Source organism: Chrysoperla carnea, chromosome 3, assembly GCF_905475395.1.
Source record: "Chrysoperla carnea chromosome 3, inChrCarn1.1, whole genome shotgun sequence".
Classification (NCBI taxonomy): domain Eukaryota; kingdom Metazoa; phylum Arthropoda; class Insecta; order Neuroptera; family Chrysopidae; genus Chrysoperla; species Chrysoperla carnea.
In genome coordinates this window covers 52,705,352-52,721,917 of record NC_058339.1, presented here as the reverse complement: position 1 = coordinate 52,721,917, position 16,566 = coordinate 52,705,352, and the positions used below count along the sequence as shown (strand labels likewise).

At 28.6% G+C, this 16,566-nt stretch overlaps 1 protein-coding gene across 2 annotated transcripts in view; it reads left to right on the top strand.

Moving 5' to 3' along the window:
* LOC123296596 (putative uncharacterized protein DDB_G0277255) overlaps positions 1-11,029 on the top strand; it is a 506,211-nt gene extending 495,182 nt beyond the window's left edge. Inside the window, exons 4-6 of one of the 2 annotated variants that reach the window (XM_044878132.1) lie at positions 8,235-8,437; positions 9,611-9,967; positions 10,541-11,029. In XM_044878132.1, coding sequence (XP_044734067.1) covers positions 8,235-8,437; positions 9,611-9,967; positions 10,541-11,010 — 1,030 coding nt within the window. In that variant the 3' untranslated portion in view covers positions 11,011-11,029. Of the gene's footprint in view, positions 1-8,234; positions 8,438-9,610; positions 9,978-10,538 lie in introns of both variants that reach the window. The other variant, XM_044878131.1, reaches the window with a different exon arrangement.
* Positions 11,030-16,566: the final 5,537 nt, after the last annotated feature.

Below are 16,566 nucleotides of genomic sequence, written 5' to 3'. Positions count from 1 at the left end.
TGGTAGATACATAAAAATTTACATTTCTCAACAAAACTCCGTATACGAAAACAATAAATTGATTTCTGATTATTTTATTTTGCATTTTAGGCCATGCAGAACTATATATCGGGAATAATTTTTTTAACAAAACGATAAAAGAGTTTTCCATATGGTGGCGACTTAATTGAACACACTGTATATTTATCTATATACGAGAAATATTTGTTGAATGTTATCTCAGACATTTGTCCGGTCCTATTCTCTTTCCTTCCTTTTCAGGTTAAGCTTTTGGGTCAATCAGCAAACAAGTATGAATTCAAGAACAGTAATACATCAAGGATATGTATGCATACAATAATATATATGGACACGACAAAGATAGATGAATGTAATAGTAATACGTATGTGGAGTTAATATCATCTATGTGAATGCTCATCATAGATGGATGAACCATGTCAATATTACCATCATCGTCTGACTGATGTGTGATTTACCACCTACCATCCTAAAACCTTTCTATAAATTCGATCTTCCTTCCCTCATATATCAATTTGAAGAAGATTCATGGTCTAGAGATCTGATTATATAATATGTTTTATATTAATCAGATACGTATTTACAAAATTCTTATATTCGGCATAATATAAATAACGGTTTTGGGTCTTTCAAATCGAAAATATCACTAAAGTTAACCACAATATATTTGAGTGTCACTTTCTTCATCGGCTTTGATTCAAAAATAGGGGGGTTTGAATATAAGCTTTCGTTGTGTTTATTTGCTTTAAATTTGTATTTCATTCAATTTCCTTGGTCTCTATTATTAACTACTGGAAACAGTAGCTTTTGAATGATTAGAAACTACCATACAAATTATTATTTGTAAAGGGTCTAAAGTAATCCATGCATTCTGTACCCGACGGGGCATGGTCGCAGACATAAATCTGCAAAAAAATCTTTATCTGCCGTTTTTTCATGAATAAAACAGCGGTTTTCAAACGAATAAATATGACAAGTGTTTGTAAAGTATTGTATGCGAAAATATGACACTCGTTGAAAGGAAAATGTGCTAGCGTTTAATGAGAACTTATTTGTCTACACCTAAACTTTAGGCTACAGTTATCAAATTGTAAATTATGGACTTATGAAAACTTTTGTGAGTTTTTTTTTTAATCCAATTGATTTCGAAAATTCCTAAGTTACTTATGGAATTTATTAAAATAGGAATAATATTCATGTTAATTAATTTTCTTGATCTTCGGGAAGTCACTATTTCTCTTCGCTTAAAACTTTTGATATTTATTTTTATTCTATATATATAAGAATAAACTGACTGATTTACTGACTGATCAATCAACGCACAGCTTAAACCGCTGGGTTGAGAAGCATGAAATTTTACAAGTTCCTTAAATGACGACAGTACGCACTAAGAAGGAATTTTGGATATTCATCGTCTAAGGGGTAAAATTGAATATTAAAAGTTGGTATGAAACTTCTCCATTCTGTAAGTATTTGTATATTTTCAAATTTGAACTTATACAGCAAAACGGGTAGGTTACTGCTAATAAACCAAAAATTTCTGGAAATGATTTTAGAGTATTGAATGGAATTATATGATTATTAAAATTTGCAGAAGCTTTTTTATGAAACACACTTTTAAATAAGTACACCTCTGTACAGTGGTCAACTAGCTAACTCTGCTTTTATAAACGTAGGTATACAGTTATAATGCACATTATAACATACAGACTACAGAGTAGTACCTGTTTGTTTGCGGCGTAAATGACGAGATGGGTGATGATATTATACGCTAGTATACCAGTATACATCTCTTGAATGTAGCCGCTATATACACATTATGCAGTCAAAACTGTTTATCAGGTATCGGCATCACTTTGAAAAACTTATCACATGTAAATATGTGGACAAAATCTTAAACTTCTTGACGTGATTCTTAGTATTTCAAAAAAAAAAAAGTTGTTGCTCCATCACTAATGTCAAATTTTCTCCTCATTAGATGCTTCTTATTTGATGTTGGTTATTTAAATAGAATTTTTGTCTTTTCATGTTTTTGAACAAATAAAATACATATTTATATAAAAGGATTGGGAGAAGATCCAAGAAAGGGTTGGACGTCCATCAATGAACGAATACAAGCTAGATTCAGGCCCAACCATGTAAATATGTCTCCTTAAAAACAAATTATTAATTCAAGCAGCAAAGATGCTTTACGCTTCACTAATTTGCCCAGTAGTGACATATGGCGGATAAACATGAACGCTGGCCGATGATGATAAGGAAAGACTGAGAAGATTTGAAAGGAAAGGTAATCAGGAAGATAAATGAAGAATCCAGTACAATGAAGAGATAAATTACATTTTACAAAGTCAAGGCATTATCCATTTCATCAAAGCTTGCAGAATTGAATGATTTGGCCATCCATGCAAAGCATGGATAACTGCTAAGTTGATACTTCCAAAAGACACTTCCTTGAAACTAACTTACGTAACCTACGTACAAATTTTCAATTCTCTAGGTCAGTTTACCGATTTTCAACCCTCCAGCTGTATTTTGAGGAGCTGTAGAGATTACAAAGCTTTAAAAACGCCTTGTATACAATCCTACCGAATACCAGATTTCTACATCTCATTTGAACTGAGCGTTAGAGAAGCTCAAACGTTCTGTATATAAATCAGTGTATTAGTTTTTAATAAAAACAGATTATTCTTATAGTATTGAGCTTCAAGACTTTAAAACCCATTGAATCATTTACCCTATACTTTTTAACGGTCATTTTGATGTCGTTTTAAACAATTTTCACTGTATGCATGCATCATATGATGTTTACATTAAAGAGAAATGCGTTTTATACAGTCTAGTGAATTTTGCTGCTTTTAGCACAAACCTTTATAATAAAATAACATCATTAGATTTCCAAGTTTCTATAAAATAGTTAGCGAGAAAGCACAAAGTGTGAGTTTTGTGGGGGTGGTGTAAAGTAAATGGAAATATTATTATAAAATAGCATATTTATCTATTCAAATATAGGTACTAATAATATTGGCAAGAGTACCTACCTACATTAACTATGGCGACTGACTATGACATCAAACAAATCAAAGAAAAGGTATCATAAAAACATAAACAAAAACATGATACTAGACTGGCTACACGACGACTTCAATAATTAGGTTCTGTAATAAAATAATCTTTAAAGTGTTTTATTTTATTTTTATAATTATTTCAAAGCTTCTCTTTTAAGGTATTTCCAGCATGGTATTTGCAGTTTCTATGTTAAAGCAATGGTACAATTTTTTTTTCGACAGAATTTAACGAAAAATTAAATTTAAGAATTTAATAATGCTTACTATTAATTCCCAAAGTTTCAGAAATTTTGACCGTTTAAAATGGGAAATAATTATGCCAACGTCCCAATTTCGATCAATTTACGTCAAAATTAATATCTCGAAAGTGAAAATTAATTTCTAAATTTTTTTTTTAGAATTGTATTGTATAAACATTTTTTTCTACTTTTTCTTCAATATATAATAATATCATAAAAAATAGTTGGAGAGACCGGACATTTTACATGCTTTAAATGGGACATGACCCTCAAAATCGCGAACTTTGTCTTTAAATATCTCGCGATCTAAACGGTCAAAAATTATGAAATTTTAGGAATTCATAAATAAAGCTATTATAAACCCGAGAAAAAAAATTCGGCCAAATCTGTCGAAAAGTGATTTCATGCTGGTACTACCTTAAAACTTCTTTTAAATATTTTCATAGGTTAAAAAAATCGAAAATCAGTTTCATTTCATTTGATGAGCACATTTTCGGAAAAAATTTAATTACATTCGACTTTATCAAAATTTACGATAATAATTGTTGGACCTGAAAATAGAAACGATAAGTTTAACTTAAAAAAAAAAATTGTAACAAGTTATATTTTGATACTACCAATTTGTATTAAAAAGCAAAAAAAATCAGAATAAATCCGGAAAACTCTATTAGATTTTCTTCCAATAACACCAAAAACCTACTCTTTAACTTAAACTTTGTGGATTTAGGTATTCTTTCGAGAAGATATAGCCTTCCCGTCAAGGATCTTCCTGTCCGAGTTGACGAACTTAAACGTAGCTTATGGTCGTTGGTCAATCTTCATGATTGAGAGTTGTATCTCCCTGTTTTAATTATACTTATGGATTATTTTCTGCCACCTTGAAAAATCCCAGCTACCAATCCTTAACCCATTTATACAGAATGGGCCATTTTAATCTATACACCTAAATGTCTCGTTTTTTAGTTTTGTAGTAAAAGCAGTAATGATATATTTTTAAGTCGTATTTTTTCCTAAAGCTCACGTTTTTCGTAAAAACGATTTAATCAAAAATTGTTAATTTTTTATGAGGATCAGTTCTCTAATTTAGAGTGATATTCTATCTCTAACCGTTTAGAATCTAAATTGGCTATTAAATTACCCCGAAGAACTAGGTCCAATCTGATGTCATAACATGATGACCCCCTTCAAACTCTCTTTAAGTTGTTTTTTGATTGGGTAACTACAAAACGAGATATTTATATTTTATCTAAACTTGCTTAGATTTTCCTATTCTAATTTCCTATCACAATTCAATAAATTGTAACAAAGAAAAAAATTTTGAATTTTTTACCATTGTATGTAAAGAATTTTCTGCACGTGTTTTACTATTCTTATTGATGTTACTGTATGATATGTTATAGCTGTATCACTTAGAATGCTAAAACCTATGCAAAGTTTGTGACACAGAGTATATGTTAAACGAACATATTTCGTTCAATTTTTTAAAGCACATTTTAATACACGTAACTTTTGAATTGCTAATCCAACATGTTTTTATTAGAATAATAAGTACGGAATTCAAGTTAGAAAATTAAAATTAAATTAACTTAACTAATTAATTTATCCTATGAAAATAATATTCCTTCTTCATAAACATTTTTAGATGTAAAAAAACAGATGGGTAACAGAAATTCATCACTAAGGTCGAATTTTTCCTTCATTAGATACTTATCAATTTTATATGCTTTTTAAAGAAATGAGATTTTGTTTTTAACATCCCAGAGGAAGTTAATGTAATGGGACCGATTTTGAAAATCTCCAGTTTTACATATTTCCTAGGTTTCAAGGCCGCAATATTCGAATTAAACCTTTTCAATGTGATGTCTTTGTGTGTGTTGTACGTATGTGCGTATGTTCGTATGTTCGTTCGGATTGTTTCGCCTCGATTATCTCGCGAACCAGTTATGACATTAACACGTGACTGGTAATAAAAAAACTGGAAATGGAAAACTGAATAAACAGGAGTGAATAAAACACATCATTTATCTATGGAGATAATGATCGTTTCAGCATAAGCTGCAGTGTATGTTCGAAGAATAATCTATGAAGGCTAACAAGACCTATTTTTAAATGTTTTTCCACCTCTGGGAAGTTAGTCGTGTGCACTACAGAGGTCGCACTCACACGACTTCAATCCCACACCGACTATGTACTCCCAATTTTATTTTAATTATTTTGAAAACATGTAATCTATATAAAAAGGAAGTAGTCGATACTTCCAATAAAGCAGTGGAACCGACCGGTAACCACGTAAAGCACTTCATATAAAAATTATTCACATAAAAATTATAAACACTTTAACTAGAAGTTGTAAAGATACGTAAAGTCTTCCCAAAAAATCTCTTCCAAATTTCTGAAATAAGCTCTCACTTTTATAACATCGACCTTGTATGCAATTATATATATATATCAATTTTCAGTTTATTTGAACTAATGGGGATCACTAGAATCTAGAAATGCCAAAAAATATGGGGAGTCAAATGTATAATCATATCAGACATCCCTAAAATAACATTTGTCATGCTCAGAGGATTATAAAACCAAATTATAACACACCCACGTCATTCCTCCATTGACCTTCAATACAAAGCATAAGTCTATATTTTGAAACGAAATATAACTAAAGAGTGGTTAAAAAGTATGAGTAAATAATGATATCATATCCATTCTAGTGTAGAGTAAAATGGTAATATTATTAATATAAAATAATATTTAGTTGATGATGATATGATGATGCTAACGAAGCGTTTCTAAAATAAATATGGTTATCGTTACCATTACCATGCCATTCACGCTGATGCCGCCACTTTGTTGTAAAATGGTATATATATTATTAAGTGAACCTAAACTTTATACAAACTCGCATAAATTAAAGCTCATTAAATCGTGTGGTGAATTTACTTGCGAATACCTAACTACAATGAACAATGCTAAATTAATTATTTGTCTTTGTAATAATTGATATAGCTGATTGAAAATTCATTGTACCAATTGAGATGTTGATTAAATTTTATTACATCAGGTGAATTTTACTTTACGTACCAGAATTTGAAGTTAGTTTTCAAAATTTTTAAATCTCGCAAAGTTTAAACTCCTAATTAGACAAAGACGGAGCTATAACAGAAGTGACGTCACTTCTAATATCGGCATAGTGGTTTTCCAAATAAATGCGTAAGATGAGTGTGAAAGTTATATGTTGCCTGTGTATTTTTATATAAATTTAGCATTTTTTCCACGAATAAAAACTAAATTATTACTGCATCTATCATAAATCGACAAACTGTGCTATAAGCATACATATATTCACCTAAAACGAACATTTAAACTTCGATTACGTATCTCTTTCTCTCTCACGTGCTACCTAAATAGGACTCAAACGAATTGTGCATTAAACATACATATTTAGTGAACCCTAATGTCCTCCGAAGTTTTTAACAACATATTTTATGCATCCTATGTAATGAGTAGATGAAACTCGTCTCTATTAATTTTACCACTAAATAAACCTACTTTTATAGCATACTCGCATTTAAAATACATGCTTTTTTATATCCTTCATCTCTATCATTTTCTCACGCTACAATAATTTTTCAGGAGAAAATTTTAAAATAATGTTCTTTAATTTAAGAAAATTGAAGAAAAAAAAATGTCATCATATTTTTATAACATATATCTAATTAGGTTTCATAAAAAAAATTTCACTTGAGTTAATCCCTCGGAATCGATGGATAGGCATAATAAAATTAAATTCTCATATTAGCTTTAAAATTATTTTAAATTTCAAAAAATAAAAATAGATTTTTGATGAATACTAAAAATAAAGTTTGAGTTTCTTATAGGTAAAGCAATTTGAAATGAAATCAAAGTTTGTTTGCAATACTTCGTGCAATATTACTTATACTTACAATATTAAAGTTTTCATTTCAAAAGTATGAAAAAAGTCTTTGATTAACTATTTCAAAATAATATTGATATTTAAATCAAACGAAATAAAGTTTCAATAAAATTATCATCTTTTATAAGTAACAACAAAACCTTTTCATTTATAAACCTAAAAGGTTTTTCCCTGCTGGTACTAATTAAATATTTTTTTATAAATTAGAGTTCTTTTACTAAAAAAAAAAAGACTTTGATTCAATTTCCTGTAAAGAATTTACATTTCCTTGATAGTATCATTAAAAGTGTATAATTATCTAATTACAATTTAAAGTAAGAAATCCTTGATGTTGTAAAACATCCTTCTTACATTACAAAAAATACAAAGAAATTGTATACTTTTTTTATTAAAATTAAAGTGGATAATCTACGAGCATTATTTCTTTTAAATATTAAATTATTTAATTACTACAGAGAAAAATAAAATCTTTATCAAAACGAAAAAATACTTTATCAATATTTTTCCTTAAACTTAAATACCAAGAGTCTACAAAAAAAATTAAAATTGGGAAAAAACTTGATTGAAATATAGTTGAAAAATATATTTATCCCACTTAAATATAAAATATCGGGTTAAAAACTATCCTAAGATGATACAAATCTGTATGACGAAATGAATAAAATTCTGTCTTATTCTCGAGAAACCATTCTGTCAAAAAATGAAAGTCGCAAATAAGTATTAAGATCTATTAAATGAGATGTTAGAATAAGACGAATTTCTCGAAGTCAATTTTTAAAAACGATTTCATTAAAAGTACCAGTAGGCGGAACCACACCCTGATTGGTTTTCCACCAAATTCAATAATTAAAAAGAATAATAAACATCATAATAAATGCTACAACTCAAAATTAAGATTTGAAAAATTATTTGAATAAAATTTTGCAATAATTTTTGTATATTCAAAGACTAATAAATTTTATTTTTAAATTTTTCAGATCACGGCGTAGTGGACAAACGTATACGAGTGAAGATCAACCGAAATCCTGCTGTGGAGTGTTATTAACACAAACCGTATCAATACGATGGTTTATTGTGATGATTGCTTTTGTGGGTGTTTGCTGTGCAATTGTTGGCACTATCTTAGGTGCAATGAAAGCTTCTGGACGTGAACATCTCACAGTTTCATTACTCATGATCGGTAAGTATATGCTTGAGAAAATTCTTCTCTTAGAATGTTTTTCCAACTTTATCTAATTTGACTTGCAAAAATAATGTATAGGCAACTTGAATTACGTATAATAGTTTTCGATTATTTGACAAACACTCAACATTTACGTCATACAAGTTGCCTAATTACTAATTTTTTAAGTGAACTTTAACACAAACTTATGCGTTACTAATGATATTTGACACCTAAGAAACCCATTCCATGAGGTTTTAGCAAAATGCAAGCGGTTTCTTTCATTTTTCGTTATTAGCAGATTTTTGTAACATCTTTTACTGTACTATATAATAACCGATCATTAATCTGACAAGAGACGAATTTAATTAAATTTCATATCATGATATAGCTTTTCGAAAGAAGAACAATAAATGCGATGAATCCATATTTCAATTATACAAAATAATTTTTGGTACCAACTTCAATTAACAAATATTAATTTACATTAGATATTTCTATGAATAGAATATGGTTTATTATTTATTAAAATCAAATATGTTTATCTATTATTATATAACAAGCTATTTAGTTCTGCGGTACCCATGTCTCTCTATTCATCTGATTGGGTTATAATCTCACTATAATAATTAGCTTTGTAATAGCTTTGTAGTATACTGACTGTGTTACCTAATTACTTAGTACAGGCTACCAACTGATGAATGCGAATTAGTGACAATTTATGGAAATATAAAGGATTCTCATAGTTTGATTGACAATGAAATTAGTAATATTATTATATTAATGGAACAGCTAATGCACGCGGCCGCACACGCGTAAGTTTTTGGGTATTATTTGTTTTGTTTAACCGATTCCCGTAAAGAAATTATAAAATAATTAAACACCTAAATTAGTTTATTAACCTTTCCATACGTAATCAGATGTTTGGATTCGAAATTTTAAGCCTACCTATACTGGTAGCAACACCAACAGAGAAGGTAATGACTTCCTCATTATCACTGGTGTCGAAAACTATCGTTTTTTTCTAGTTTTAGTTGACGAGATGTTCTCAACAAGGACACATTAAATGACTTATAAGTAAAAGTGGCAAGGACCCGGCTGCACTACCTGGGTTTACCTTTATTTGCATAAATATTATTAACCTTATATAAAATAAATTAAATATTTAAAATTACGTTTTTCTATTTCTAGGAGTTGGAATAATTTTAATAACAGTAAGTGGAATTGCTTGGCGTTTAACATCACACGATGCACCCACATGTCGTGCAATGTTAGGTTTAGGTGGATCAGACGATGGTACAGCTGGTGATAGTTGTACTAGACGATTTGTTCCACGATTACCGCCATCATACGGTCGACCACATCATCCATACGCGGCAATGATGTATCCAGAATTTCAATATCGACCACCGCCGCCGAGTTACCAAGCATCGATGCAAGAATATAGACTTAGATTACTGTTACTGGATCGTCATGCACCCGTGCTGTCTCCGAATGGAGTTCAGCATACAGTTACACCTCCGCCTACGTATCGATCGCATTCTGGTAGTCTTTTAAGGTGAGTTGTAAAGTATATTAAATAAAAACAAATAAAAGACACTTCTTATAATCAAAACATTTCAACCTTTTCTTATTTTATCTAAAACTTGCTAGCCCAAGAATTGTTAGCAGCTTATTTCACGAAAAAACAGATCTTTTCCCTCTAAAGTAACGTCCACCTTAGTCAAGAACAAAATATACAAAATCGTGTATCGTGTAAGCTAATTTTTGGAGCCTCTATTCTGAATTTGTAGAATGTGTTCTAACCGCCGAGTTATTAGAAATTTAGCCATGTGTACTATTTTTTGGAGCCTCATGTTCTGAATTTGTGAAATGTATCGTCTGAAAAATTTACCAAAGCATATATTTTCGATGTTAAGACTTTCTTCCATTCTTACATTCGCCACCAAATGTTGTCATCATTGATACTTAAATTCTTTGAATTATTTTTCGATTCGAGACATCTGCAGTGGAATAGAATTGGATGTAAAATAGCTAAATTCTTTCAATTTTAACTTCGGATTAAATTAATCTACAATCGTATAAATTCTCAACTAATATTATTTTGTTTTTCTTACAGAGCACCAATAACAAATCGTCGTGACCAATCACAGTCCGAATACAGTTGTCCACCAAGTTACCGATCACGTAGCAGTTCAAGTCGCCCAGTATTAGATCCAAATGGTACAAATGGTAGTATTGCCGCTGATCACAGTCGCGAACATTCACTATCATTATCAGAATCAAATGGTTCTGTTGTAAATGTAGTTAGTATATTAACAAATCAAGTGGGAGAAGAACGGAGTATAGAAAATATATCAATTGATAATGTAAAATTAGTACCAGAAACAGAGATAGCACCATTACGTATGTTATTAAAAAGTGATAATTTAGATACAACAAAAGACGGTAATTTAGTTACAATTGTACAAACAAGTAGCGATCAGAGTCCTGTTATAGTTACCGTTTCTGGTTCACAAATGGCAACAAATTTAAATGGTAATCATAGTAATGAAATTAATACTGAAATGGAGATATTAGCACATTTATAGCTTTTTTAAATTGTTTTATTTTTTGCTCATTCATATTGAAAATGTATTTCATCAATTTTCCCTTTATGCCTTAAACATTATTTTATTTTCTATACAATTTTGAATTTGAAGCTGTCATAAAAAGCTTTTTGTATTATTTAGAAACATATTATTCTAATAATATATTCTGTCAAACAACGAAAATTATACCTACTAAATTACCACTTTGATTACTCTCAACCGTACTTTTCTTTAATTTTTCTCGAGTTTAATTTTGTATCTCCATGGGCGATGAAACATTATCTTTAAATATAAAAAACTCGGCCTATTGTTTATCCGCACTTTTCCAAAAAAAACAATGCTCTAACATTCAAAATTGTATATAAAACTGAAGAAATTAATTTCCAAATATTGTATATTTTTATTTCAAAAACAAAAACACAAATAATTAAAAATGCCTATTATTTTTGGAACTTCTATGGTTTATTCGACAGGCGAAGTTTCACTTAAAATTAAATCTCAATAACACTTTTTTGATAGGATTTACTAAATGACGTTTAAATTTTTTTTGAAGAGTTCTATGAAACTTTATGCTTGCCAAAAGTGAAATACAATATCAAGGAGAACGACATTCATTGTAGTATTGAACTAAAAAATTCTAATTCAAGAATTGATTTATTTAATTCGTAAAAATTTTGATTCCTTCCACTGACTTTTTAATTTGCTTATTCAAAGTAATATAATTCACAATATTTTGAAAAGTACAAAATTAATACAAATATAAATATTCTAGCAAAATATTCTACATTTGGTCCTTCAAGTCGGATTTAGGTATGAACCTACAACCAGTAAAAAGGATTGGTAAAAATCAAAGGTAAATTTGGATCATTTTTAAGTCGCCAAGTGAATCAATTGATTCAATTCCTGAATTAGAATTAGAATTTAGTTCAATACTGATACATTGTATTTATTAGCTGTGATTATAAGAACTGAAAATAGATATGAAATTATATAAATTCTTGAATATTTATATATTATAAATAATTATGTATAAATTAAATAAAATTAATTATTATGAAAATAATATTTTGAAAAAAAAAAAAAAAAAACCGATCTATTAAGAAGAGTTCATATTAAAATACTAAAATAGATGTTTATAAAAAATACTCACTTAACTGTCAAAAAAAAAATTGTAAAATTATTATTTTTCTATTAAGAAACGCAGATAAACTGATGAACTTGTATAATAAAACATATGTAAATAATTTAAGACCCAAGATTCTTTCGTACGAATTCTTATTTAAAAATGAATAAAATGGTTTTGATGACAGTTTGTTGAAGTAGGAAATCTTCATGAAACCATTTCCTAAATTCAAGCAAAACTTCTATTATAGAGTAGGCGTAGGTTTAATGATAACAATTCGTACGATAGTTTTCTTGGCTATCTGAAATATACAAAATATTCTCACATTCTATTATTAATGTAAAAAAATTGTTATTGTACATATAGTTTCTACTATTCTATAATTCATAGCTCAATAGAAATAAATTACAAATTTTTAACTAAAAAGAACACTTGATTGAATACATTTTCTACGATGTTTCCAATACTGGCTATAAAACCAACTATGGTTTCTTTGGATACTTTTCGCTACAGAATTAATCAGACAACATGATGCTTTTCTTGTGCAAAATTTCCCTTTGATTAGAGATCTATTCTAATTAAAGGCATCTAAAAATATACGTAAAAATAAATCCAAAATATTATTTTTAATTTGTTCAAATTTTGAAATAAAAAACGTTATGAAATTAGTCTTTATTAACGATTAAATTTGAGAAAACGAAAGAAATTTTGAATTTTTACATACTCAAATTTGAATATTTCACAATACCAGAATTACAATTAAAAATGATATAATTAATAAATTACTCATTAACTTTACAATAACGGATAAAGTGATAATAAAACCCAATTCATTGTTAGTTTTCATTACAATTTCGCATTTTTATATTCATAGACGATCAATAATAAATTTTAATGTAAATTCTAATAAATTATCCCTCACAATAAAAAGAAAACGAAATTTATTGATAAGTAACAACCTCTTATTTGGTCCTTTGAACCGAACATATGTATGAACCTACAATTCTTTAAGTGTTCTGTTACCTAAGATACTGTTTTATTACAGAGTTGCCATACGGTTTGGCAACCATCTCGTTAGCCATTTATAATATATGAAGAAACAAGAGTATATACTTCATGTATAATACATGAAGTAAGACGTTCTTAGGCATAAAACATAGAAAACAACACAGCGTTTTATAGCAATCACATATCCAGGCAGGTTTGGTGTGTCTATTGGTAGCAATCATGCTTTATTCAAGGCACTGTCTCCTATGTGATATGATCGCTGTCAATAGACATATCAAACCTACCTATATGATTGCTATACAACACTGCTGTGTTGTTTTCTTTGTTTTATGCATAAGAACGTCTTACTTCATATATTAAGTATACTTTTCTTACTTCATATTTTATAAATGGCTAACGACATGGTTGCCAAACTGTATATTCTAAAGTCAATTAACTTACGTAAGAACGCTTTTTCATTTGTTTTATAAACTACAACTCTCCTCTCTACTATTATTCTTTACAGAAAAGCATATTGTTCAGTGAATTATTTGGCATTATTTTTACGTCGCATGTAAAAGATCCTATTGAATTAAACAGAGATTTTAAAAACATAAAATTTACTTTTCCTTTTTTTTTAATTGCATTATTCAAGCTTATTTGAGGTAATTTTGGATTTTCAAATAACGTAGCACATTTAAACACGTTAAACATTAATTTGTGTTAAGAAAATAAGCTAATATTTTCTCATTTAGTAAATATCAAATCAATCAGTATTTGAAATAATAATATATTGATAGAATTTGTTATTTTCAAAAATTATTTTTTCTACAAAAATCAAGATAACTATTTTATGTGTACCATTTTGTAAATAAATTGTTCCTTCTTAAACAATTGTATAAAATAAAAATGTTGATATATATTATACTTTATAGTTTTTAGAATTATATACAGAATATATTTGAAACGTGACACTTTGGGTTTTTTATACTTTATGATAATCTTTATAAAAAGAGTCAACAAATGTCTTTTACATAAAAATTATGTTTATGATTATATAACTTTATTACTAACTACTATTGAAATCTAATTGATAAATAAATCCAATTGAAATCGTTTAGATTTCTCCAAAAGATATCGTAATATATTTTTCAATTAATTAACCACCTCTTTTTTTGTAAACAAAGTTTTTATGAGATATTTTAAGGTTCAGATTACGAAAAACTATAAAATTACATTGTGTCTAAACCTCTAAGAGCCATGTGAAAAGAAAACTCTGTATATTAACCAATGTTATTGAAAAAATATTGTATAACATTTTGTATATATGAATAATATCAATTGTTTAGATTATATTATGAAAAATAAAATATATTGTATTATTAATAAATCATATATTTGAAGTTTTATTCGTTTTTTAACTCTCCTTCAAAGAATCCTTTCTAAAATCAATGGTTTAAAATGATTGATGCTAAAAAATATTTAAATACAACTATAATGAATAAACTGAATAGTCTGTCTGGCATGTAAAAAGGAAGCGCTTTCTCTATTGGTAGGTCCTTTATGTTTAGATAGAAGTGCTAAACATTTTTTAAATATTCAACAATTCGTTAAAATTTAAGAGCGGTAAATATAAAGATACTTTATTAATTAATACGCAATTTTCAATTAAATTTTTTACATAAAATTTCAAAATTAAAATTCAAACAATTCATTGTGAAATTAAACCATCATTAAATGTGAAAATAAATAAATTTCTCATTAAATATGGAAGAAATCATATACAGTTATTTTACCAATTCATACAGTTAAGTATATAATTTTAAAAGATTATACGCATCGTGAAAGCAGGTTTTAAAAGCAGCCGAAAAAAGAGCCCATGTAGACGACCGGTATTCCATGCTCATATTATTAAGATTTTTCGAACAAAGTTGGAAAAATATTTATTATATGCAGAATTTCCTCAGGAATTCGGGAAAACTAGTTTTGCTTCGATCATTTGAATAAAAGAAAAGAAATTACATATTTTATATATATGAAACAATGCCTTTTCATCGATATGCTTTTTGTTTCGAAGAGTTGTAAAATAACTATTCAACAAAAAAAAATCTAATGTGTTTTACCTTTATCAAACAGCGCTTTTTGACAAAGATGGGAGGTATTTGATATGTCTGTCCAAAACAAAAAATAATTATTTTTTAAATTAATAGCCTCGTTTACATGTAAATAAACAAAAGCCTCGTCTAATGTACTGATATTTCTGATTATTTTCTTTGTGGTTTTCTTGACAATATAATGAAGTATTAACTGAAAAATTTTCAAGCAAAAATATTCGGAAATTTACCCGTAATCGTCTACGAACTCGATTTTCAAGCAAAAATCTAGATATCTTCGTGTGAGCATTTATTAGTCAGAGCTCACCACGGTCTTTCCAGCCTTCATGCATGTCTATTAAAGTGTTTTTTTTTTTTACAAAAAATTATAGGTCTAAGCTAGACGCCTCGCAACTGGTCAAGAAAAATTCGTTGTGATTTAGACTGAGCTTTTTACTGATCAATCAAAATACAAAGTTTCAGTCGGCTGCCAGTTCACAAACTATTTTACTAATTAGTTCTAGTTCGTGCACTAATAGGTACTTTTTCTGTAACTTTTTATACCATGCACATATGTAATATGCAAGGTATACTAAGTTTAGTCCCAAGTTTGTAACGCTTAAAAATATTGATGCTTTGAACAAAATTTTGGTATAGGTGTTTATAAAATCACCTAATTAGTCCATTTTCGGTTGTCTGTCCGTCTGTCTGTCAACACGATAACTCAAAAACGAAATAAGATATCAAGCTGAAATTTTTACAGCGTACTCAGGACGTAAAAAGTGAGGTCGAGTTCGTAAATGAGCAACATAGGTCAATTGGGTATCAAGCTGAAAAACGAAATAAGATATCAATCTGAAATTTTTACAGCGTACTCAGGACGTAAAAAGTGAGGTCGAGTTCGTAAATGAGCAACATAGGTCAATTGGGTCTCGGGTCCGTAGGACCCATCTTGTAATCGTTAGAGATAGAACAAAAGTTTAAATGTAAAAAATATTCCTTATAAAAAAATAACCAACTTTTGTTTGAAACATTTTTTCGTAAACATCACTGTTTACCCATGATGGCGCAAATTAGGCTTAAATTGTATAGTACCTATGTATTGTATGAGAATATCATTTATGTATGAATGACAAGTATGTATGTGTGACATGTATCTATGTGTAATGTGATAGAGTAATCAACACTGTCTATGCATGGTATTTCAACAATTAACTCAGTCAATTGTTTGTTTTCACTTGTTATTCCTATTGAAGGTTTGATATATGTACAGACATCTACATTTTACATTACGAAGCACAGTATAAATTAAAGTTGGTCGTGTAAAACAGTTTGGAACAACTGTCAAAATAA